Below are 26,089 nucleotides of genomic sequence, written 5' to 3'. Positions count from 1 at the left end.
TAAATCTTTCTTCTTCCGGGTCACTTGATAGAGAGGGCTTACAATCAGACTGTAATTTGGGAATATGCATTCTCCAAAAACCTACAACACTTAAGAAAGCTTGTGTTTCCTTTTGCTAGTTGGTGTAGACATGGCTGTTATTTTGTTGATCACATACCTTGGGATATGACAACGTCCATCTTGCCATTTTATTCCTAAAAACTGGATCTCCTGTGCAGGTCCTTTGACCTTTGTTTTATAGCAAAACCAGCTTTCAAAAGAATCTGGATTATTCTTCTCCCCTTCTCAAAAAACTTCCTCCGCTGTGTTGCCACACAATGACGTCATCAATATAGTGCAGGTGTTTGGGAGCTTCACCTTATTCCAGTGCAGTCTGGATCAGTCCATGGCAAGTAGGGCTGTGTTTCCACCCCTGGAGCAGTCGGTTCCAGGTGTACTAGACACCCCTCCAAGTGAAAGCAAACTGTGGCCTGCACTCTGCTGCCAAAGGGATTGGCAAAAATGCATTAGCAATATCAATTGTGGCATACCACCTGACTGCCTTTGACTCCAGTTCATATTGAAGTCCTAGCATGTCCAGCACGACAACACTCAGCAGCGGCGTGACTTTGTTCAGGCCACGATAGTCTACTGTTAGTCTCCACTCTCCATTAGACTTTCACACTGGCCATATGGGACTCGTAAAGGGTGAATGAGTCTTGCTGATCACTCCTTGGCTCTCCAGTCGACGAATCAGCTTATGGATGGGAATCAGGCAGTCTCAGCTGCTGTGATATTGCCACCAGTGCACTGTTGTGGTGGCGATTGGCACCTGTTGGTCTTTGACCTTCAGCAACCCCACAACAGAAGGGTCCTTCGAGAGACCGGGCAAAGTAGACAGCTGTTTAATTTCCTCCATCTCCAAGGCAGCTATACCAAAAGCCCACTGATACTCTTTTGGGTCTTTGAAATACCCTCTCCTGAGGTAGTCTATGCCAAGGACACATGGAGCCTCCGGACCAGTCACAATAGGATGCTTTTGCCACTCATTCCCAGTTAGGCTTACCTCAACCTCCAACACAGATGGTTCTTGGGATCCTCCCGTCATTCCAGAAATACAGATGGATTCTGCCCCTTTGTAATCTGATGGTATTAGAGTACACTGTGCACCGGTGTCCACTAGAACTTTATACTCCGTGGGGCTGATGTGCCAGGCCGTCGAATCCGCACAGTCCAGTAAGCCCGGTTGTCCCTTTCCGCTGCCTGGCTGAAGGCAGGGCCCCTCTAGTCCTAGTTGGAGTCTTTATTACTTGATTTTTGTAACTGCAAAACAGAAGTCCCTTCATCAGGGTCAAAAGTAGGATCAGCCCTTCTACTCTGCCCAACAGACCCTAGAACAGTAATTTTCCTGGATAGATGCTTTTTGGCTGTTGTTTTTCCTTGCAGTTCCTGTACCCAAGCTTCTAGTCTCCAGATAGGTTCACCATCCCACTTCCTCACGTCCTCCCCCTGGTCACGCAGGAAGAACCACAGGCTTGCCCGTGGTGTGTGCCACCGGTACCCTTTCCCTTGAACAGAAGAAGGCTGACTCTTAATAGCTGAGGCCTTGGTTGGAGTGTGTGAGGAAGACCTACCCTTCTTGGCTTGCTTGGACGTTTTCTGGGTCAGTCTATTCACAGCTGAGACACAGGCCCACACGGAGGAAATGAGATTATCTTTGTGTCTTGGAGTTGTCTGGCCAGTTCATCTATGGTTGGTGCCTCCATGTCTGTCCAGCTCATTATTGCCAGGGGGTGGGTGTATGACGTCAGTGCATTTCTTACAAACTTTTGCCACATGGACTGCATGCACCGGATTTCATCTGGGTCTTTGGATGCCTGGTTGTCACCCAGGTTGTTATAGATCACCTCAAACATGGCTAATTCTCTCAGATACTGGATACCTCCCTCAATGTTGGTCCATTTCCTTCGGGAATTTGCAGGTTCTTCCTTGAAGGGATACCTCCCTACCTGAAGGGAAGTCCTTCAAACTTGACAGGAATCACTGCCAAAGACTGAGGACTCCTGCCTTTTTTCCAATTGCTTATTTCCAATTTCCTAAATTGCTTGTTAACCTTAGACAAAACTGAAGCAATATTCCTAAAAAACACCAATAGAAGTATTTTAACTACCCAAGGATGTTCAATATACTGAGAAGTTACTGTAACAAGGGAGAAAACATCACAGAAAAAGGTAGCAAAGGTGCATTCTGTATTTCCTCCATAAAAAACCTCTCAGAGGAAGAAGTATAATTGTTAATTGGCTCCATGAGATGGTACCTGAAGTACAGTAATGGCTTCAGTACAGAACCCAAATACCAGATTAAGGTCAAGGTTAGTGTTTTAATAACAAATCTCCCAGGCAAAACATCACTAATCACTGCAGAGCACAGCAAACTGCAAAAGCCAACACCAATCTTTAACATGTACAGCAAAGAAAGAGCGTGATGCAGATCAGATAAACTAATATCGAGAACAGATGAATCAATATTGTGACCCGCAACTGTTAACAGATATAAAATCCCTTCTAATACACTCCGGTCAATCTGTTGTTATCTCAAACCTTTCAAGCACCACGTTGGATGCCAAAAAGGACCGTCATGGTTTAACCCCAGCCAGCAACTGAGCACCACACAGCCGCTCACTCACTCCCCCTGCCCAGCAGGATGGGGAGAAGAGAATTGGAAGGGTAAAAGTGAGAAAACTCATGGGTTGAGATAAGAATAGTTTAATAATTGAAAGAATATAAAATAATGATAGTAATAACAATAATAAATCTTAATGAAAAGGAAAATAACAGAGAGAGAGAAATAAAACCCAAGAAAGACAAGTGATGCAAATGAAAACAATTGCTCACCACCCGCCGACGGATGCCCAGCCAGTCCCCGAGCAGCGGCCCCCCGGCCACCCTTCCCCCTAGTTTATTGCTGAGCATGACGTCATATGGTGTGGAATATCCCTTTGGTCAGTTGAGGTCAGCTGTCCCGACTGTGTCCCCTCCCAACTTCTTGTGTACCCCCAGCTGGTGGGGTGGTGTGAGGAGCAGAAAAGGCCTTGACGCTGTGTCAGCACTGCTCAGCAGTAACTAAAACACCCCTGTGTTATCAAGGCTGTTTCCAGCACAAATCCAAAACACAGCCCCATACTAGTTACTATGAAGAAAATTAACTCTACCCCAGCGAAACCCAGCACAGACAGTTATGTACTTGCATTCTTTAGGACACCAAGAAATTTACCACCTGAGGAGCAGATCATTGGATCGAAGTAGTTGATTTTTGTCCACATTACCTATTGGTGATCCAGTGGTTTACTTCAGGTTGAACCTGTGTTCTCGGTTGAACAATTCCATTATTCACGTAGCTCAGAGTGTTATTTTGGACTCGTGTGCTGTGGTTCTGGGGCTGGAGCTCTGTAAGCACACATCTCCTGTGGGGATGCTGCCCCGTTCCCCCTGGAGTGAGCCTACTTTGTGCCAAATCATGGGGCAAGAGGGTGTGTGGGCACAAGCGGGCAATGTGAGACCGCCCTGGTGTTATTGAAGTGCATACATGGATACCCCCAAAGTTAACCTGTCACTGAGTCTTCATGCTTTCCTCTAAAGTGTGGTGGAGTAGGTAACATCCCTTACCAAAGGCAAGATCCTCAATTAAATGACGGATGGGTTTGCTTTAATTATGTAGGGCCAAAAAATAGCTAATGTGCTCATATTCTAATGGCAGTAATTTCTTTTGAAAAGGAAATGAATGCCCTCTTTCTTTCAGATGGCAGTGTGGGTGTTCATGTGGAGAGACTGCTGAATCACCTTGTCCATAGATAGTTTGTTTTAATGTCAATAAACTTATTCTGATGTTAGCTTTTTAGATATCACTGATACGTTTAAGAAATGGTATTCTGTGGAGACAGAACTGCATAGCTTCAGCTTCTGCTCAAGAAAGAAATATTTTTGTTTTCTCTTAAGCAATTCGAGTTTCAAAAGCTATATAAAAGCATTTTGATAGTCACAATCTTAGGTTAAGTAGTAAACTAATCTGTGTTATTCAACTGAACACATAAAATGTGTCTAAAGGAAAAAGGTCTTATGGAAAACTGATGAAGTTTTAAGAAGAAATTGCCTACTTCAACTTGTTTATTTCTTCTAAATGGAGTTGCAAAGTGTGTCTGGGAAAAAATGTCTCTTCTATAATTTTCTGCCCTAGAATTGCAGGTGTGTTGAAACAATTATTTTAAAGATAACTGTATTTCTTAAAGTTTTTTTTTGCCGTGAATTTGTTCACAGAAACACTTGGTTTCTGTGGAATAAGCAGCATAAAACCACACAGGAATAATGTGTTGGTTTTTGCTCATTAAAATGTTGATGCGTCTGAAATATTCATGAATACAGAGAAACGCTTCATATTTTTGCCACTTCATTTCTCGGTCTGTTTTTTCCAGGTTAACTTTTGCTCAGTAAGTGATATAATAAATAAATAATAATAATTGTAATAAATTATTAATATAAACAGAAAGTAACTATCACCAGAAAATAATACCAACAGAAGTAGATGGCAATAGAAAATACTAACTTAAGAAGAACAGGTTTTAAAATACAGGGGGCCTAAATATGAAAGGATAAGCCATAGGTGCGGTGTTTGCTTCAAAATTGGAAATCAGTATGCTCTTGCTAGTTTATATTTAGAATCTTTATATTGATTTAACTTGAGATGATAAAATGTATGGAAAACTGCTCAGCTTAAAAGGGTATCAGTTCTGCTTATTTGGGGAGTTAGAAGTTAATCGTTGCTAAAGTCTGAATGGAACTTTAAAATCTTTGAAGAATAATTCATTGATTCCATCCAGCTGTTCAAGGCTGTGTATGATGGAAATATCTAGTTCAGATTAATCCATGTGAAGCGGTAGGGTATTAAAGTGAGAGCAAAGCAAGAAGGACTAATTATAGAAAGTAGAAGTCGGGTTCCAGTCAGATTAATAATAAGTTTTAACTGAATTTTCTTTTCAGTTTAATTCTATAAAAAAAGAGAATGGTTTCCTAAGGAATTTCACTTTCCTAAAATTACGCTGCTTTTCCTGCAAAAAGTATAGTTTTACTGAGTTGGAAAACCATAGAAAGTAGAACCACAGAGTGAAATTAATATTCAGAAGTTTTTGAAAAACAAATGAGCTATTTAAATTAAAAAAGAGTTACTAAATTGAAAAGGAAAGCAACAAGTAATGGATCAGAATGGTCTCTATTTGCTAAAAGCCTTGCAGAAACCACAGTGATGATAATTCACTCCTGCCCACTATATTTGAATATTTGTTATAGAACTATAATCGACTAAAAATGCATTGTAAAAGGTATCATTTTTATAGTCTTATTAAAGAAAAAAAAAAGAAAAAGTAACCACCTGCTTCTTTTCAAGAGTCTATACCTTGCAAATTGGTCCCAGCAAACTTCACTCTAATAGAAGCCTCTCTTTTTGCATCCAAAATAAGATTTAGTTCACTGTTTAAACTTCATGTATATATAAATGCAAGTCCAGGCCCAGTTGGTTCTAAGATTGCTGGAGTTACTGATGCATTCCCTACAGTACAACAAATGTTTTGGACTAAATTAATTGGTTAATAATTATTTGGTTTGGCTTAAGCTAACTAGTTAGACTTCATCCTGAATGCTCATGTAGCAAGTTGCTTTGTATCGGTCAGTTGTAACTAACCGAGCTTTTTTTTTTTTCCAAATAGATTAAACTTAACATTGCCCAGACATTTTTTTATTACCTTTAGCCCTGAATGTCTGTGTGTCTTATTGGCATCATATCCCTCATCCAAATAACATAGGTGAGGGAGTTGTTTGGGGCATCTGGTGCTTTTCTTGCCCTCAGCCCTGGGAATGCATTTAAGCCAGGATGTTTCAGTATTGCAAATACTTGGCAAGATAGATTTAAGATTGGTCACTAGTCTGGGTAAAATTAAAGACAGGAACAAACACAAGTCTGTTTGCTTGACCAGAAATGCTTTGTGACCCTAGAGCTGCCTGGATTGAACAGACGACAGATGAAGAGTTTGAGGAAAGGCCACGGCTTGTGGAGGCCTCTGAAGCTAGCCGTGTCCCTAAGTACTTCCACTCTGCTGCAGGAGACAGACATTTTCCCAGCACAAATTGAAGTAGCCACAGAGAGTCAGAACAGATGCAAACCTAATTTAGTCACCTTTAGGTCCTCATCCCCCTGGCCGAAAGAAGGAGCAATTGTGGAGAATCCATTAGAAGTTGGTACACTACAGTCCAAAACTACAGATAGAAACGAAGTATTATCTTTCATTCTTCATGTTCTGGGGTGTAAACTAGTTGCCTACTGAGTGAAAGAAGATGTTTCCCCGTGAATTTCTGCCAAACAACTAGATGCTGTGTAATGATATTTTTCATCCTCCTTTGAATCATTTAGCTTTGCACATAAAGAGTGTGGTGTAGCTTCAATCTGCAATTATAAGTTTGTCACTGAATAGAGAGGAGAACTTATTACTGAAGTGCAGTGACGAGTTACTGCAAGAAAGAACTGAAGTCATCACTGTTAGGCTTATAGTGAGAACAGGGACTGTGCGACAAAAGGAGAAAATGTAATCATCTGTTGATTTCTCTCAGTTAATCTTTTGTAACTTGCCTTTTTTTTGGCCTGGCCAAATCCTTTTCCTTTGTTCAGATACCTTGCACACCGAAAGCTCAGTGCAACTTGAGAAAGGCTGGGCATTTTTAATGCCTGCTGATTTTTGTAGGAGCAATTGGATGCCCATCTTCCTGTGTGTCTTACTGTAGCTAGTACTGCATTGCAGCGGGGAATCAGCAGTTACAAAAGATAAAGGATCCTCATCCCGTTAACAATGTTTTCATAAACAGAAATGTAGTTTTACAAAGTAACAAAAGGTAACTACCATTTGAGAGAAAAGGTGAGTTGTACTGTCATATGATTTTAGTGAAACTAAAATACACGTCTGTGATACAGCTTGTGCTGAATAGTTATGCTGAAAAGCAATGTGTTCCTAAATTGTTTGGAACAAAATGAGTAGCAAAAGTGCACTGTTTGTATGCTTTTCTTCCACTCAAATCAATTGAGTAGCCTACATGCAAAATATTATGTCAGTCCATTACTTTCCATCAAATAAAATAATAATTTAAAACTTTTAATTAATAAATAATAATAATAAAAATGTAATAATAACCCCCCCCGTATTTCTCGCACCTACATAATTTGTCAAATCGGCTTTGCATCTGCCAAGGTGAAAGCTCCAGTGAAGTCTGGGGAGCTTAGGGAAAATTTAGTCAAGCTAGAAGTAAAGTAGCATCGAACATAACTTTAGATTTAGGCAGGGTTGTGGCTTGAATGAATATGGAATGAACCTGATGAGCCACAGTGTGAACTGTTTAGGAAGAGGAGCATAGAGAAGTCAAAGGTGGTTTACTTCGGAACTTTCTGAATACAATAGCATGTTGCCTCCATGAAATTAACATTGTTCTTGTGCCATGTGGTAGCATCTTTGCCACAGAAGGTCCTGAACCACTGAATAGGTCCAAGGTCTTTTTCCATAAAGAGACCTAATGGGGATGAAGCATGCTCCTGGTGAACAGGCTGTTTTGTCTGTATGCTGATTTATGCTGATTGGTATATTAAAAAGTCTTGGCCAATGAAGTCAACGGCAGTAATCTGGGCAGGAACTGGACGGTAACTACATTCAGAGCCACTGGTTAAACTGTTGTAAACTGACACGGCTGTACCCTGTGAATGTGTCCCAGAGCCATCCAAGCTGCATTATGTTCCTGGGGCTGAATTTCCCTCCTCCTCCTTCTCCCATCCTCCACAGACACACACACACACACACACGAAAACCACCCACAAACCGTGAATGAGATGTTTCTGAGAGTAAAGGCAAGGAAAAATGCATTATTTTGCCTGTGTCAGCCTCTGGACGTGTTTCCGGCGACAGCCTGTCTACCCTGTCTTTGCAGGATACCTGCTGTGCAAGAGTGGGCCCCTTGCTGTCCTGGCTCTGGGCAAGCTCAGAGTTCATGAAAATTTGGCCTTCCACACAAACCCAATAGACACTTGATCCTATTTACGGTCCAGTTCTTTAACCAAGGAGTATTGAACCAAAATTATTTAAATATGTAATAGTTAAGGGAGGCTTGTAAGATTCTGTAAGTATTCTAACACAGACAGGCTTCTTATACTTTCAGAAGAAAGCTAAAGGAGTTGTTAGGTATTTTCGTGTAGCAGCTGAAAGTTTTGGATGGTTGGGCAGAACCCAGACCCATCTTCTAAAAAAAGATTGCTTTTTGTTCCCAAGGTCTTGAAATTATGCTGGAACAAGAAAACGGAAATAAAATGCATAGTATTCTGAAATTAGATGAGCAGTTTAATTATAAACAAATTAGCTAGTCATTCCTTGGAAGTCTGGGCAACGTGAATATGCCAGTTTGCTATGCAATAGCAGTGAGCCTTAAATTCGAAATCCTCCTACAGCAAACATCCTTTCCCCTCCAAAGGAAAGGACAGTTCTCACAAGCAAAGCAAAACATGTTTTAATGAAATGATTTTGCTGGACAGAACTATTCCGTAATTACTAAGCAGATGATGTTGTGATTAGGTCTCATTATCCAGAGTGGCTGTTTCTTGAGAAACTCTCTTTATGGGTGCAGTTCGTTCATGGCATGTTGTCTTACTGAATCACTCAGGGCTGCTAGTGCTCTATTAGAAGAAAAAGATCTAATTCTGTTGGTCAGAAAATGAGAGAAGTAATTCAAGCACTTTCGCTTTCACTTTTCTGTACCTTCCATTTTCTTTTGCTGTTTCCAGTCACCTCTGATACTAATACATGGTAATAAATCTGATAACAATTAATGAAGCTTTAAAAGTTCTCTGTCTTTAACATTTGTCTTCACCCTGGTCAGATCTGGGTACTCATGAAGGGGAAAAGATTTTATAATAATGCAGCAGAGTTTTGCCCCTAAATATCATTTTTCTAGGAAGGAAGACAGTTATGTATGCATCCCCACATGTTGAATGACTGTTTACATTTTGGAAAGGTCATAGAATTTGAAGCCTCAATCTGAAAGAGCATCCCCTAATCCTAGGGTCTTCTCTAGGGACTTTGCTGTGACTCATTTATTGTGCTTAGAATGGGCACGGTATCGTGCTGTTGGACGGAGAGCAAGCCGCAAGACTCAAAAGACAATAATCTTTTAGAAATGCATAGAAGCATATGGCAGACTTTCTTATCATAGTAACTCGGTGATTTTGACATCCAAATTCCCAGAGCTCCTCTTGGGGAATATTCACACCACCTTGTTTTAGGATTGCAACCAATATAACCATATTGGAATGCTGATCTCCATAGGCTTACTATATAGACTGCCTGTACCCATCTCACAGAGCAGCAGAGAGAGAGAGCAGCTGCTCCAGGGAGCTATTTAATGCATCTCAGCTTAGGCTTCTGTTCCATGCCACATCTTGGACTTGCCTTACTCCTTTCCTTTCCCCATCATCTGTGAAGGTGGCTGAGGACATTTTTTAATGAGGAGCCACATCTGTGAACTTGAAATGGCATACCTTGTGTTAGGTGGTAGGAACACTCCTGTGCGTTTTGGCATCTCTCTGCAATGCAACAGTTGGGAATAAGTGAAAAAAATCATAAATTAATTCATTGTAAGTAGAAGTTTCTCTGAAACTGCTAAGGACCCCATAAATTTAGTAGTTTTAGAAGAGATTAATAGGAAGAATAGGTGGGACAATACAAGTCTAAAGATATATGAAAAATTCAGTTTTCATCACCAGAGAATGATTTATAATGTAGGTCTCTTCACTTTGTATGTGGAGAGCTGTGTTCTGTAATTTTCTAAAAGTAATTTTTCCATAATTGTCAGTGCAGTTACAAGAGAGAGGAAAATACAAATAACATGCCAGCATTGCATCAAAACCCCCAAACAAACAGGAAATCTAAGTTTTCATTTTTATTGTGGAATTTTATATCATTTTTAGTTTTTTAAAATGTCAGCTCAAAGAAATTTTCACGTATCCAAAAAGCCATAAAAACCCAATCTTGCAATAAAATTTTTCACTTTTTCCTAATTCAGGTAAAGCAGAAAGCATTCTTAACCCCATTTTATATATTTCTTGACTTCCTTTTTTCAGTAATGATCCTGCATCATGAAATACAGATAAAGCAGAAGGGGTAGGGGTGTGTGTGGGTGTGTGTGTCTCTGCTTGAAGTTAATATTATCTCTGGAAGAAGGTCATGTTGGTAATATGAATTTTGTTATATTTTCCTTTTGATTCTGATTTGTTTATTCATTCTGAAACATTATTGTTCAATAAAATAAGCCATCTATATACAAACCTAAACTGGCAATAATTTAAATTGGAGATAATTTATAGAGGAGAAAAATAATTTAAAGAGGAGAAAATCCCAATGTAATGGTCCGTAACAGGATTAAGATTTCACTGACACTTAAGTTTTTTTACTTTCCTTTTTACATAAGATATTTGTAGTTTGGCATTGGGAATTATAATGGTGATTTGGCAAGGAGGTTATATCCAGTTTTATATTATTTTTCATAGCATTGTTGTAGATATTTTTTACTTTAAGAAGTACGCTTTGCAATCTTGGAAGAGTGGTTGGTGCAGCAGTTGTGTGCAGTTGTGTTTTAGTCATTTGAGGAGACTGGCTAGCTTTCATCTTTTGAATTTGAGAGCAGTTAAGCTAGTTCTTAATTGATTTTGGAGGTACCACAGTTTTGAGACCAGAAGAATGTCCTAATCCCTGAATTTGCTGACAAAACACGTGTTTGGAAACCTGAACCAAGAAATCAGTTTTAGTTGCTGAAGGGGGACTTCATGGGAAACATGGAAACTCTCAAAAGTCACTTGCTTACAGAAGTATGAGAGAATGATAGGAAAAAATCACAGCTTCCCTGCTTCTTAGAAGAGGGTGTTCAGGCAGTGAGAGATAAGGAGATACACAGTACCCGTTTGACAGTCCCAGCCTTTTTAGAAACTTTTTTATTTCTATCTTGCTGCAAAGAGGCTGCCAAAGATAACCGGTTGAAGAATTATCCCATCGTGAAGTGGTTATTCATTGTAATCTTCATGCCTGCAATAGTAACTCATGCTTGGCAGCAGCAGAACATAAGAAACCAAGTCCAAAGTCAATTAGCATGTTTTATTAGTATAGAATAAACTTCAGAGTTAACGGGAGTTACCTGTCATCGTTAAGAGCCTGATTTTCATCTGTGCTGAACATCTGGATGTTCAACTGAAATTAGCGGGGTTTGGGGGCACATAATGTCTTTGCAAAAGATGTGGGCAGAAAGGGGGGTTGGAGCTCACCACGCGCTCCCTGTGTGCCTGAGCACAGCTCAGAGGCAGGGCACCTAACCCTGAGAGCGCATGGGAGCAGCTCATGCAGTCCCTTGTTCTCTCTACTCAGATGCAAAAGCATTTGCCTCTTGTTCTTCCCTGGTCTGACACTGTGTCAGTTCGGGGTCATCACAGAAAACGGATTTTGTATTGTGCTGCTGACCGAGGCCTTTCCCCCTCCTCTTTCATTCCCTCTGCCTTGTCGATTCAGAAATGTGATTTAATATGTACTTCAAAAATGCAGTGGTTTAAGTTGTAGGTTGATATGCAAATAGTTAGCAATGGTATGCTTATTGCGACATTTTATTTTCTTTTTTCTTTCCTAGTGTAAAACTCTCTCTGGCGTCTGTGATCACATTATCTCTCTCTCTTCTGATCCGCTGGTTTCCCAGTCTGCTCATCTTGAAGTGATCCAGCTTACAAATATCAAGCCAAGTGAAGGGCTGGTAAGAAGTACGCAGTTAATCAAACCCATCATCCAGGATGAGAAAGTGAAGTTTTTAAAATAAGTTGTGTATATGGAAAGGAATAGGACACTTTAGCCTTTTTTATTTTGAAGTCTGAAAATAGTTTGATTTCTCATGCTAGTTTGGTTTCTCATGCAGTTGGGCCAACAGGGAAGTATTTTGTAAGGCTGACCGATGTATGCAAATAGTTTAGTGAAGAGGAAGAAATGAGCGAGAAGTTCTTGCCGTTTATACCAGCTTCTGAAAAATGGTTCAGATTGTTCTAGGATCTTGAAGTCTGAAGGGATTTAAATTACTAAGATCAACTCAACCAAGAAGTTTGCGTGGGCTTATGCACAAAACCTGTCAAATTCTGGAATATGCTTCATAGTATCTCTGGGATATAAAGCTATTTTATAAGTTATTCAAGGGCTCTATAGCACTGCTGAGAAGTAGCTTATTGAATTTTATTGCAAGAACTCTGCATGCTTAATCAGGTGCTTTTAAAGGCTCAGTGCAGCCATCCCACGTTTGTTGTTCAAGAGTTGACCACTGATCTTTTGTTTACTCAAGTATCCAACACCCACTGCATGGAATAAACCAACACTGATAACAATTACAGCTCTACAACTTTACATCACTAATGATATCTTGTCCCACAATCCTTGGAGGTAGTAGAAGGTGATCAGAACACAGCTAACCATTTTTTGCCTAATGAAATAGCTTTTGCAGCTTCTGACCAAGTTTATTCTCATTCCATTTTCTTGATTAAGAAGGACTACTGCTGTGCTCTTTGCAGCAGGTTTTTGAAGTTGTTTGGATGGTGTAGTTTTGGAGAGTATTTTGGTTTGTGGGTTGGTTGGTTGTTGTTGGGTTTTGGTTTGGTTTGGTTTTTTGACAAATTTGGTATGTCAAGGTATTTAGAGCAATTATACACTACATTAATTTTCCACTCTTTCGGCAAATCACAATTAAAATATGAGCAAAACCCCAAACATTTGGATGAGTAAATATTGCCCAATCCTTTGTTTTAGTCTGCTATTTGTTTTCCCTTCCTCCACTGGCCTTCTTTTTTATCTCTGAGTCCATTTCAGACTAGTCCTCCAGGATTTCAGCTTTTCACGGATTCTCTCCTCCCTCTCTTTCTCCTGTAATTTTATCTCTTCCACCAGCTCACTGCAGTCAACCTTTCAAAATCCTATCCTCTGCTGTGATGAAGAAATGTTTTTCCCCTTTGTCTCAACCAGCGTTTTTTTGGAGTTCTGTCCATTTTTATCTGAGCTCTTCCTTATTTTCCTTTGTGTCTTGTGACTGTTTTTTTTTCCCCCTCTCATTTAAGTCTTTCTGTAGGATGGTGTCAACCCCCAGTGACTGAAAAATGTTGAGCAGTATTTTTGTAAATAAGCATGTGTTTCGTGGGTCTGTTCCTGCTGGGTAGCTGATCAGATAGAGAACCTCTTTCCCCTCTGTGCCTCTGTTTTATACCCTCTGTCTGTCTTGTCTGTTTAAACTGGAAACTCTTAAGGCAGGGTTTTTTCTTTTAATATGTATTTGTGAACCAGCTGAACTTCATGCTGACTGAGGACTACCATGTGATTGTCATAAAAATTATTATATGTTATTTTTTAAAAATGGAAAATACCAGCTGCACAGTATACAAGCCTTAGAAGGATACAATGCTATTTTGATATGGTCAATTTTTTTTCCCCTTCATCCTTGCCTGTATGCCACTATTTTGTTGCCTCTGTATTGTGTTGTGTCCTCTAGATTGTGAGCTCTCCAGAGCAGGAGCTAAGGATGACATATTTGCGCCGGGAGGGTAAATATCATACCTTTCAGTTTGTTACAGTGCCAGTCTTACTAACAGATCATCTTTGTCAGGTTGCTCTTGGTGCTTTGTATGAAAGCTTTGCTTTTGGGTTGTTGGGCTTTTTTGTTTGTTTTTTAAACTATATCTTTCAATTAAGATACAGCAAATGCATATCAGTACCGCCCTGTTGAGTGCTAAGGGTGTCAGTTTAAGAATTGATGGTGGAGCTTGGAGCTGTGAATATCCTCTGCACATCAGGACCACTTGGATGAATATGAAGCTTGATAACTTCTGGACCTTATTCCAGGATTTCTGCAACGATGGAGGTGGAAAAATGGATTATTGTCACCTTTCTTGTAGATTTTTGACCTACATAATAGTTCTGTGCTGACTATACCAATTGCTAAATAAAATCTTCTATAAAGATGGAAAGACTTCAAGTAGAAGGAAAAGGACGAGGATGGCTGCTAACTGGGAAGATTTTTTTGTCACCTAGCATAAACAGAATATCTAACATGTCTCAAATTTAATATCTGAGAAGCTAAAGTAGATCAGGGAGAGAAAAAGGAAAGGAGAAGAGAAGGAAATAAGAAGTTTGGAAAACAATGCTATTTCCCTAAACTCATATGGTAACTACGAGACGGAGTTGAGAAAATGGTTGGAGTTTTTACAACTTAAAACACTTTGGAACACTATCAGGATGTTTTTATCAGCACAAATAGTTCCTTGACTGTGTTTGACCTCTTTTTTGTGTGGAAACATAAGTATCAGTCAGAGATGAATGTAAATTGTCAGACTAATACCTTAATGCAGAAGGAAAAGGTAATTGTGTTACAGGGTTTACAGTGTCTTACAGATATTAAAACTAGTCGACACCTATCAGGAAAACAGACCTGGCAAGCCGAAAATGTTGTTTGGGTGTGATGTGGGGAAACTCTTGTGTATTGGGTAAAACAACGTTATGGGTGGGTGGGTTTTGTGTATTGCTTTTTTTTTATTTTTTCTTCTTTTTTTTTACAGATATTAAAACTAGTCGACACCTATCAGGAAAACAGACCTGGCAAGCCGAAAATGTTGTTCGGGTGTGGTGTGGGGAAACTCTTGTGTACTGGGTAAAACAACGTTACGGGTGGGTGGGTTTTGGTATTGCTTTTTTTTTTTCTTCTTTTTTTTTTTTCTTTCCTCTATCCCTGGTTTGTTGCCCAGGTGTGGTTATGTGACTGGCTGCATACATGTGTTCTCCAGTGAGTGTTGCTGCAGGAAGAGATACAGCCTGCAGTGGTTGTGAAGTAAGGGTGAAAAGGGAGTTGTCAGAGTAGAAAATTCTTCTAAAAAGCTCTGAAATGGATTAATGTGGTCAGCGTTGCAATCACCAGCATGCTCCCATGAGTAATCACTGCACTTTTTTTTTCTCTTTTTTTTTGAGAATTGGAAGTTGTTTTATCTGTATCATTAAGCAGAATTTAATTTTGTGTGTTTTTACACTGTTGATGTTCTACAAAGAGACAAAACTGATTAGCTTAGGTCATAGCTTTTGCCGGGAAACAGACTTAAAAATATTACTGCTTGACTGAAAACAGTGAGTGTATTTAGTAAAGAAGTATAATACTGTATGCCTTTTGTTAGACAAAAAGCAGGTAACCAAGTTATAGCTACCACTTTTCCTTGGGAAGTTTTTCTTCCACAGACCCTTTCTATTTTTTTTTTTTTTAATATAGAACAAAATATCAGAGAACTGTGGCAAGGGTTAATCCTGAATTTCAATTTTTCCTGTTCATATTATCATTGTAATCCTAGCCAGTTCAGGTACTATGATATGATTTCAAATGCCAGCTATTCACCTAGCTTGCTAGATTCAGAAATGCAAAGGTGAATACACCATAACATGAGACTGACTGTTCTGGGTTCCTCTTTGCCTGCTGAAGCAAACACAAAATGAGTCTGTCATGAAAAAGCACTCATAAAATACAGGTTGTAGATACAGCAGAGTGTGGCAGCTGGTTAAAGGTGCACTGCTGGCTGCCTGGCTAGAAAGTATTTTCCAGGAATCCAGTGTACTACTGTTCCTAATATTTCTCCTGAGTTATTTGGCTTGAAATATTGGAGGAACTGGGAAAAAATTATGAACAGGGTTCTGAGAACTGTTTGGGGTTAAAAAGGCATGTGCAACTTTGGGGGACTCCATTAAGATGATGTCACAGTGAACGAGTAAGAATTCAGTTATGCGTGTGATAAAATGGAACTAGTATCTTCTTTTCTTTTCCACCCAGCATTGCATAAAATACGTTAAAAGTATATCAGATTCTGTTTTCATTCTTTAAAAAAATAGAAAGGAAAAAGAAAAAAGAAAAAACGTACAAGGTCTCTTTTCTAACCCTGAACTGAATAATATTTTGCACCAAGATAAAATGTATGGTTTGAAATTAGACTTCTACCCATAACTGATCAGGAAGGACAATTAGTGATGTAATTAAGCATGAGTTACCCGATGTTTAGTCTAGGCATAAATTTGTTCTTGATTCCTAGGGTGGTTACCTTATGGTTATTTTAATCATATTAATTATCTTTCCTTTTATTTGACCTAACTGATTCATGTAGATTCATAGGGACCGTGGCGTTATCTTTGGATACCTAAGATGTGCATCTGCCATTTGTTTCAGTACAAATGAACAGCACACACACTAATCTCCCCTGTTTTCTTGATCACTAAAAGTACTGTTGATATTGTGCAGCCACAAGGAGGCAGAGAGGGGAAAACTTGTAAATGTCTATAGTATTCTTATTTCCATTCCAGATCAAACAATAAGCCAGAAACATTCTCTTCTGTGTATCATTTCCTGTATATTGTTCACTTAAAACAAGGCATGGAGGAACGTGGGTGAAAGGGCAGCTCATCTTTCTGTTGCAAAATGTTACCTCTGCCTGTTTAAAAGCTGCTTTATAAACAGAATTATGTTGGCTCTTGCAAAATTAATGTGGCATAGTACTAGTGTAACATTTATTAATTTTGCACATGTGGAATGAAAATAATCTTTTTTCTTTTGCAGCTTCCCTCTTTCCTCTCTTTCCCAATGCGTGCAAAATCTTGATCTTAGCCTTTAAAGAAAATTCTTCAAAAATTATTTCTCCTCTTTCGCTTCTTCAAAGTCTTTTAAATTTCTAGGAAAGACTAAAGTAGATGTGAATTGCACTCTGCCACGATAGCATACTTGGATGACCTTACTCTCCTTCAGAATAATGCTTTGCACAAAACTAAACACTGTGTAACCATTAAGCGTGAGACTTTATCCCCTGCTTTCACCGTGACGTTTTATGTTGAAAGCAGTAACTCACTGTCAATAAAAACAAAGATGTGACTTTCTTCAGAAATTGCTCTGTGTGGGGACCTGACTCATAGTTCCTGCCACCGTGAAGTCACTGATTTCAGCTCTTGCCATGTCGCAGGGTGTATGGTCAGGTCACTTACATCCAGATCCTGAGAGGGATTTAGGCCCTGGTTTTGGTTGGTTTGGGGTAGGTATGGGTACCAAATAACAGATACCAATGTATCTCAGCCTCTTGTATGGCTCATTTTCCTGTCTGTAAAATGTGTGTATATTAGTGTTTCCCTACCTCACAGGGGTGTTGTGAGGATAAATGTATAAGAAATTGCCACTCTATATTTGAGATAACTGAATTAAGCAGGAAACTACGGGCATGGACCCTATCAGTGGAAAAATTGCTGAAGGTGCATAGAGGAGCTGGAAGTTGAAGAATGATGCTAGAGGCTTCCTATCTGTGTAGTAATGAGCAGATTCTTGCTTTGTTCTCTTCTAGCTGTGACAGCCCAACATGACAACTGGATTTGATGCCATTACTGCTACGTATTGTGCAGAGCAAAATAGGAGTTTAGTTTTGAGCCCCCTCTCCTGTGAAACTCGTAAAGTCCCTTTTTTTTAACACTTACTTTGTTAAGTAGGGGGTACTTCCTTCTCCCCACTACCAAAATGTCTGTGAGTTCTGGTCCCAAATTAGATCAGTCCAACCTGATACGTCTTCTTTGCCTCTTTACCATACTTAATCACCAGTGAGTGCACCCTGTTCCTCAGCTAGGAACAGACTTCTTTGTGGGACTCTGATTAAAAGGAGAAAGAGTAGGTTATGGAGATAACGTTTACTCAAGTGATCAATATTTACCTGCTTTCTATGAACCGTTTGGGGGAAAGAAGATTCCTCAGTTGTTGTTGAATGCTCAGTGTATGCCAATTAGCTCTCCTTTTTCCTTCTCTCACTGTCTTAGTGGATGCTGTTAAAATGTTTGAATTATGACTTGATGAAAAGTCTGAGACACTGTCTCAGGCTACCCATGCAGGAACTTCTGTCTGTTCATAAGCTATCCCTCTTTTTCCATATATTTTTGAAAGAAGTGGGATAGCTAACAAAGTTGATGTTTAAGTTTTCATCATTGAGTTTTATAGCTGACCTGTTCACTGAGATGAGTGAGGCTATCAGAAAGTCTTAGAGCCATTTTGCAGGCGCACTTCAGAGCATTGGTTATCAATGTGAAAGTTATGTCTGCAGCATTGCCTACCAGAGACTCCAGATCTTTTAAAGTCTTCTGTAGCTTCCAAAGCAAAATGGAAGTATTGCTCATCCTAAGGCAATTTGTAATTCTGCGTTTTTTGTAATCAGGTGTTGTTATATTTGTAGTTGAAGGAGTATATTAAAAAAACTGGGGAGTATTTATGGAGATGACTGTGGTAAAAATTTTAGTCTGCTATTGCTAATTAGGGCCAGAATCATTTGGGCTGTTGTTCTCGAAATGTATCAGAAAGCACTTTCCTATCCAGAGACAAATTCCTCATGGCATATATTAAAAGTACACAAATCTTAAAGAAAAAAGAAAAGAAAGAAAGAAAAAAAGGCTTTTCTTTTAGACGTATGCAAATTATGTTTGGATGGTGATGGTTTGTGAAACACTTTAAAAATTCTTTCCCATGATGTCTTTTTCTTAGGGTATGTACATTAAATCAACATATGATGGTCTCCATGTAATTACTGGAACAACAGAAAATGTAAGTATTGTTAATACTGTATGTTCAGGCCTGGAAGCCTTTTTGACCTTACCTGTGGTTTATGCTTTCCCTTTGCTATAGACTACATTTTGCTTGCAAAAGTGTGCTAGTTGGCTGTTGAGGACCTATGGCATGTTGGACAGCAGAAATGCTTGTGCTTGTTTACCTCAGAATGGAAAGAGTTGTTCCTAGTTGAGGGCCAGGGGAATCAGTTTTGATTTGTTCTTGCAAAACACCTAAAATGCTGCAGAAGATAGGAAGTAGCTGCCTTGGAATTACCTTGCTCTGTGAGTAAAAGATAAATGTCTTTATTATGTATAGGCTGATATGCTGGAGTTTGCTGCAGTATTAGACAAACAGCTTTTATATTTTCCATCTCTCAAGCTTTATTTTGTAATAAATAAATGCATGGAAATGAGGACATCCTTTCACATTGACAAATAACCATATATTTCTGCATGAACTTCTGAGTAATGCTTATAGAAAGGAACACTTATTACCAGTGTACTAATTCTCACTGAAGGTATTAAACAGCAAGCAAAACGTAATAGACTACTTTTCAACAGCTTTGAAATACAACCTCCTTTCCCTGTACACCATATTTAGAGAACTGGCTGTCTTTTAGGAAGTGAGCAAAATGATCATTTTGGGGGGAAAGGCTTCTATCCGCAATCTTCAGTGAACATGGAACAAGCCACTAAATAACACTGAACTGTTCCATGATGGTTTAGGCAATTCCTTTCAAAGATTTTGATGGCATTTTCTTAAAATGAAGCTGTCAGAAATGTTTGTTTTACCCTGCTACTGTGTCATACTGTGGAAAGTGCAAACTACCTACATGGTATTTACAGCTGCTGCCTCCAATCTGCAGTGAGGTTCTGTTAACATCTCAATAAAATAGGAATATTATTTTCATCCCTTCCTAGGAACTGCAATCTGATAGACTTTCGTCTTTCTTTTTTCTTCTGCTGCGGGCAGGATATCCATGAGTTATACCCAATAGATAATATCTGTTGTAGAACTTCTGTGAAGGCCACCTGTCTCAGAATAAGGAAAATATAAGGAATTTCAACCTTGAAATCAAAATTCTAGGGAGTCAGACCTGCAGCTACAGATATCATCTGTGACATTAGCAAAACCAAATGAAAACAACAGAGCCATAGCTGAGCTTAATCTAGAAAACATATGAAAGAAGGAGGGTGGTTTTTACAGTTGAATTTCTCTCAGATTAAAAAAGGGAACCATTTCTCTCCATGACTTACTAATATGGGATTTAATTTCCCAGAGGCAAAGATAAAAATAAAATCTTAATGCATTCCCTCAAAACTCTTATCTTTTGTGATTCATGGATATAATTTAAAGCCACATCAGGAAGCTTCAGTCGTGATGACTTTTCTGCTTTCGTTACTGACTCTTTCACTCACTGTAGCACCCTGGAGGTGCTCACAGTAGACCGAGAAACTGCAGTCTGCTATCTAGGGAAAAACCTGTTGTGTGTTAATGTGTTTGTGAAAATGAGTAACGCCTTAGAGAAAGTAAGGTGTCTCCTGCTTTTAAACACACAGTTGCTAGCTGCTTGCTTTAACAAACAAACAAAGGTATGATTCTGATAGATGGGAGGAGAAACATCTAAGCAGCCTGGCCAGAGCAAGGTCATGATGGTGCAGGTGTGATCTGATCTGTTGATGTTGACATGTTTACTATTTGTGATACAATTTAACTTCTAGGAAACAGTGAGAATCCAAATTCTCTTCCCTTTGAACAAAATTTTGTGGCTGCCTTCTTTCCAATTCTGCTCCTCCAAGTGAGATATTGGCACAACTTTTTGTCTGCCACTTTCCTGAAAGATCACAGAGAAGCACTTGTCTTTTTAATAAACACAGTAGCATGGCAGTGCTAGCCGTATTAGTGTAACGTAGTAGTTTTTGTAACCACAGTTCTGTTTTTTCTGTTTGCCATTCGAGGTGTTTGATGTCCAGCTACAAAGCGCATCAGAGTTTGGATCTTGCTGTTCAGCATTAGGAGTCATCTCTCCGAACACATCAGCCCTGCAGTTCAAAGCAGCTGAAACTTGAACTGTGAGAGAAAAGGGTTCCTCACAGGTCACTGCCCCATAAGAGCTTCTCGCTGGTGGTCCTGTAGCATTAGAGCAAGCTGAGCTTTCTGGTTCACGTCTTCTCTCTTTTGTTTGGAAGTAACAAATCTAAAGGGTGTATTGGTCCAGCAAGAGATTACAGCTTTCTTGTTGAGTAGTCCTTTTAGACCATGTCGGAGAGATTCTTTTAATTCACAAGACAAATGTATTCTTCAAATGAGACCATTTTGTAATTTGGTTTTCCAATAGAAAATAGTATTTTCTACAGTAATAGCATGTGGTGCATCTCCAACAGGAATGTGACTTTGAAGGGGGTGCTCCCAGTATCCCCACTTCCTGTGCACTGGTTGAGTTCACAAGTTGCTCTTAGATCTCAGGGAAGAGAGGCCTTTCAGAAGAAATAACAGAAATAACACGAAAATCTCCACTCTGGGCATGCAACAAATGTGTTCCAAGGGGTCTAGACTGGTCTTTCAGACAGTGTGGGTATACTGGGGGAATGGGACAAAGACAACATTTAGCCTAAAGGACAAAACTAAATCTATTCTGAAGAATGAATCCTAAGCAGATTCTGAATACCTTGTATGGTATCGATGTGTGAGCCTCAGTGACAGGTACTTCCACCTGTTGTTCAACTCCCTGTTGGACCGGATTACCAGCTAATGAAGATATAGCTGTGATGTGACACACTTTTTTCCTCCTAGTAGGACCTCTTGAATGGATGTTTTGCTTAATGATCAGCATATACATCTAAAAAAAGGAGGAGTTTATCAGTTCTCCTCTGTTTTCCTTAAATAGTGATGATGAAAGATACTATTTCTTTACAGCAAGGTCTGTATTCTTTACTTGGGAGGAAAAAGCGGTAAGGAACAAGAGTTGCAACCTCTTCATGGGACCACAGCCTTGAGACTCCTGTATAAATGATTTTTACCTCACCTTGCAGTGTGTTCGAGGCATAATTGCAATGAGTTTTTTTAAAGTAGACTTTTCCAGTTTGAAGATTCTCAGACCATATTTACTGGCTTGGCAAACTGCTACACAAAATACCTGTTTTGTCAAGATTTAAGCTGCAAGTGCTGAAGTCAATACAGGAGAAAGTTTGTATCGTAATACAGTCCTGTAGAGTTCAAGGGTAATGACACAAGATTCACTTGCATTGACATTTTGAAAGTCTTAGGTGTAACTACATCTAAGCTAAAATAGCAGTATTACATAGGAGGATTATAAGATTGTTAGAGGTATGAATGAGTAAGTGTGAGTGGTGAAATGGCAGGCAGAAGATAGATCGTTAGAACATAATCACCAGTGTTAAAATTTTTCTCGAAGTCACTCAGCCAACATCTTTAATGCTGAAATAGTGCCAAAAAGTCAAGGCTGCTGTTCTTCATGTGAGTAAAATTACACTTTTACCAGCTCAGCTTGATTTAGGATGTTCTGAGCAATGTCTCCTAGGACTGAGTCATGATTGACCCTTCTTTCAGCCTCATGTTGCTCTTGGATATCTTCCATTTAAACACTGTCTTTAACTTAGGTCATGAATTATGTGGAATTGTACTAGAAAGTCATGGCGTAGCTATGGGACATACATTTTGAATGGGAATGTGGTACATAGGTTATTACAAACAGTCCACATTTAAGGCCTGAAGCATATTCTCTAGACAACGTGTTACCTCACCTGAGAATGAATTTAATTTCATTCCTTTCTGTAAAATTCATAGTAGCTTTTCGGAAACCTGCTCCTGAGCAACTCGTTTTTTTTCAAACTGTCGGTCTCACCTTCTACCTTTAACTTGATTAAGTGCCTTCATAGGCTGGCAGCCACAGTATTGAGAGAAAAATCAAAGTGTTGTCACTCTATGAAAAGCTGAAGGAACTTCTTTTCCTCTAAACATAGGGGTATTTCCCTCAGAAAACGGTTGTTCTACTGTAAATATAGAAGGCAGAAGAAGGGAAAGTTTTGGGGGGATGTTGCTTTATGGGGGAGGGTTGGGTTTTTTTGTTGTGGGGTTTTTAGTTTGGATTTTTTTTGTTGTTGTTGTTGTCGGGGTGTTTTTTTGAGGCAAAAGGAAAGAAGAAAGCTACTTTGCTTTTTGGAAGTGTGATCCTTGTAGGATTTTGATACGGGTTGCATTTCTGTCACCCTGATAATGACCCAGAAACTAAGTTACAATGTAATTTATATGATCTTCCTAGCTGGTACCTAACCTAATCCTCTCTCCTTGTGTACTCTTTGAAGAACAGTACTTTACTGAAGTTCTCTGCAACATATTGAAACATTGTAGAATAAAAAGGCCATATTATAGCATTTGTTCATGAGGAATTGCCAATTAGTCTTGATAGGTTCAAAATTCAGCCAAAGTTTGGCTTTCAAGCCTTAAGAGATGTCAGGCAGATTAAAGCACTCTTTTGGCAGAATGAAATTTAAAAAAAATCCTTAGGACTCTGTTACCCGTTAATAAAAAAATATTCATACTTTTCTTAACATTTGATTGTATTGTATACAATAGTACAGATTATTTTTCTCCAACAACAATGAATTGATTTACTAAATATTTCTTTAATTCTTTATTTCACAGTAGAATGTCATTATCAATCTAACCTGATTTACACAGCTTAGCAATCATACTGCTGAAAGAGAGATGATGACCAGTAAGAACTGTATTCTTTATCATCTCTTTTATTTTAAATTCAGTCACCTGCAGATCGGTGCAAGAAAATCCATGCTGGGGATGAAGTGATTCAAGTTAACCACCAAACTGTGGTATGTATAACTATGTTCTGTGTCAATTGGAGATAGAGGTGTCATGGCACATCAGCATGTGTAGAGAAGAAATGTGTAGAAAAATGTGTTTTTATAAATCGGTATTTATTCTAACATCTAAATTTTCCTTTTCACTTCTGAAACCGCATAGTTCTTAAGTTCAGCCCCGATCCTCTGAGTATCACTGGAGGTATCAAGTTAGGCTAAATAGCTGTGGCTGGGGAGATATGTTAGGGTGTTTTCTGCTTACCCATGCTCTATTAGTGAACAGTTGGTTTTAGTGTAATAGAAGGTTTGGGTTGAAGGGATGCAGGGAGTTGGAACTGTTGTGCCCTTGTGGGTTTAAGATCAAGATTACTTCCTGGAAGCTGGAAAACTTACTACTTTCCAAACCTACTGGAACATGTAGAACATGGTTTTCAAGAACAAAAGCACGTAAAATTCCCATAGTGTGCCTAGGGTGTTTAGCTTAATTTAAATACAGACTTTTAAACTTGGAAGGTTAAGATGAAACAAATCTTTCAGATATGATAGGCGAGAAAACTAATACCATGCAAATTGCTCTTTGTGTGAACAGATGCATGTTAGTTCCTGGTGGTTTTATTTAGGATTGGTGAACTGTTAAAATAAAATTAACCTTTTCTAAGGTAAGGCTTGGTAACAGAAAAGAGCAGACTGTCAGTACAGAAAGCAATTATTCTTTTTCCAAAGTATAAGGTTTCTTAAGACTAGTGAAAGTCAATATATGGTATTAATTGCATGTGTCCTTGCAAGCAATTTAACTGACAAAAAAATACCCTAGGTCGCCATTATTAATACAGCAGTTGTTTGTTAAAAGTGTGTTTTGTCATTCCCCATGGGGTTCCACTTCTAGCTTTAGGCCATTGTTCATCATGTCAGGTCCTCTGCACAAATTAGTGTAATATTTCAGTATACCCTCCAGCTAAGTTTGATATCAAATATACTGTACATACGTGGAACTTAACTGATGAGAAGCTATCTTTGGAGCTATGCAATGTAATTTGATAATCCTAAGCAGATGAGGGTGAATTTTAATACTTTTTTTGGCTATATAGATTCTTTATAAGTATTGTATCCCATGATTACTTACATGTACTAATTTCTTTATTTTTCTGGACTAAGAAAGCTTATGACATCAATTTAATATGAAAAACATTTTAGAACGTTATTGTTTTGGCTATCAAAATGTATACACATCTGAAGAAGCACATCAACAAGCATTCAGTCCTTATGCTAGCTAGTTTTTCCAACAAATTCTGATGGTGCTATATAGCAAAGTTGCCTTGTCAACTTGAAAATTTCCGATCAACTAAGTATTTATTCTAGTTTTCTTGGCACATCTGCACTGCATTTATTTGATGGAAAGATCAGATTCTTACTCCTAACACTGATAATAAAAACCTTTTGACAAGCCTTAAGATGAGCTTTCTTACCTAGTTAGATGGAATTTTGAATGTAGGATTTGGGTGTTTTGGCTTTTGCATCAGTGAAGCTAGGTCTTTTGAGATGTACAGAAAAAAAAGAGTAGATTGTAGTTCTGGGAAAAAGGACCATAGGGAGCTAAGACAAACAATGTAATTTTCCAGCAGTAACATTTAGTGTAGAGGATATGTATAGTAATACACTAAATCACACATTTACATATGCTCTTGCTTTGTTGTATAAACAATATAATTAAAATAATTGGCATCTTTGATATTGTATACAAGTAACCTCCTTGTATTTTAATGTTGCCTTTCCACAACGAGAGTCAGCTAGCATTCTCTTAGAAATGTGATAGCACCTCCCATGTTACCTTTACAAATGTGCACTTCATTCACTTTCCAATTTGTAGAGCCCAAATATTTGATCTTTTCTATAGGTATTGCCGCATTTTTTTATCTTTTTATTTCTTTTGGCAAGAACCTAAGTTAGTCCTTTTGTACTCTGGTCCCTGTCATAAGGAATTTACTGTTCAGTTCTAGGAATCTGTTTTTTTTCTGGGGAGAAGAGGTATTCTTACTTACAGTGATTCTTACTTGGGAGATAAAGAATTCTGAAGATACTACATTTTGTCTTTTCTGTTTATTGAATTTTTTCACACTTCATATACTGCTCAGCAGTTGAAAACACAAGATCTGTTTTTCAACTTGCTCCTTGTAACTTGTCATACGTTATCACTCATATTGACTGTAGAAAGAACTATGACTAAATTTTTTAAGGATGTAACTCTAAAACTGTAGGGAAGTGTTGTTCACATGTAACTGTTGTTTAGGTGCTGTCTCGTAACTGGGAATCAAAATCTTAAAAAAAATCTAACTTTAAATTTAAATTTATTTTAGAGATAAAACTTTTTTTCTGTATTTTCTTCAATTATTTCAGTGTATTCTGTTTGTCAAAATGAAGTTAATCTCTGGCTTTCAGTACTATATCTTTCAAAGAATGAATATAAATATGGGGAAGAGAAATTCCACACAATGAGCCGAACATGAAATTCCGAATATCTGCCAGCAGTGTGCCCAGGCG

The 26,089-nt window shown here is 38.6% G+C and overlaps 1 protein-coding gene across 1 annotated transcript in view; it reads left to right on the top strand.

Annotated features, from left to right (window-relative positions):
- Positions 1–26,089, top strand: part of CNKSR2 (connector enhancer of kinase suppressor of Ras 2) — a 197,754-nt gene that overhangs the window by 51,405 nt on the left and 120,260 nt on the right. The window contains exons 6-8 of the mRNA XM_009321156.1: positions 11,724–11,843; positions 18,648–18,707; positions 23,495–23,563. Of these exons, the coding sequence (XP_009319431.1) occupies positions 11,724–11,843; positions 18,648–18,707; positions 23,495–23,563 (249 nt within the window). The remainder of the gene's footprint in view (positions 1–11,723; positions 11,844–18,647; positions 18,708–23,494; positions 23,564–26,089) is intronic.

Source organism: Pygoscelis adeliae, unplaced genomic scaffold (assembly GCF_000699105.1).
Source record: "Pygoscelis adeliae isolate BGI_AS28 unplaced genomic scaffold, ASM69910v1 Scaffold53, whole genome shotgun sequence".
In the NCBI taxonomy this organism is placed as follows: domain Eukaryota; kingdom Metazoa; phylum Chordata; class Aves; order Sphenisciformes; family Spheniscidae; genus Pygoscelis; species Pygoscelis adeliae.
This window is presented reverse-complemented; position numbering and strand designations above follow the sequence as displayed.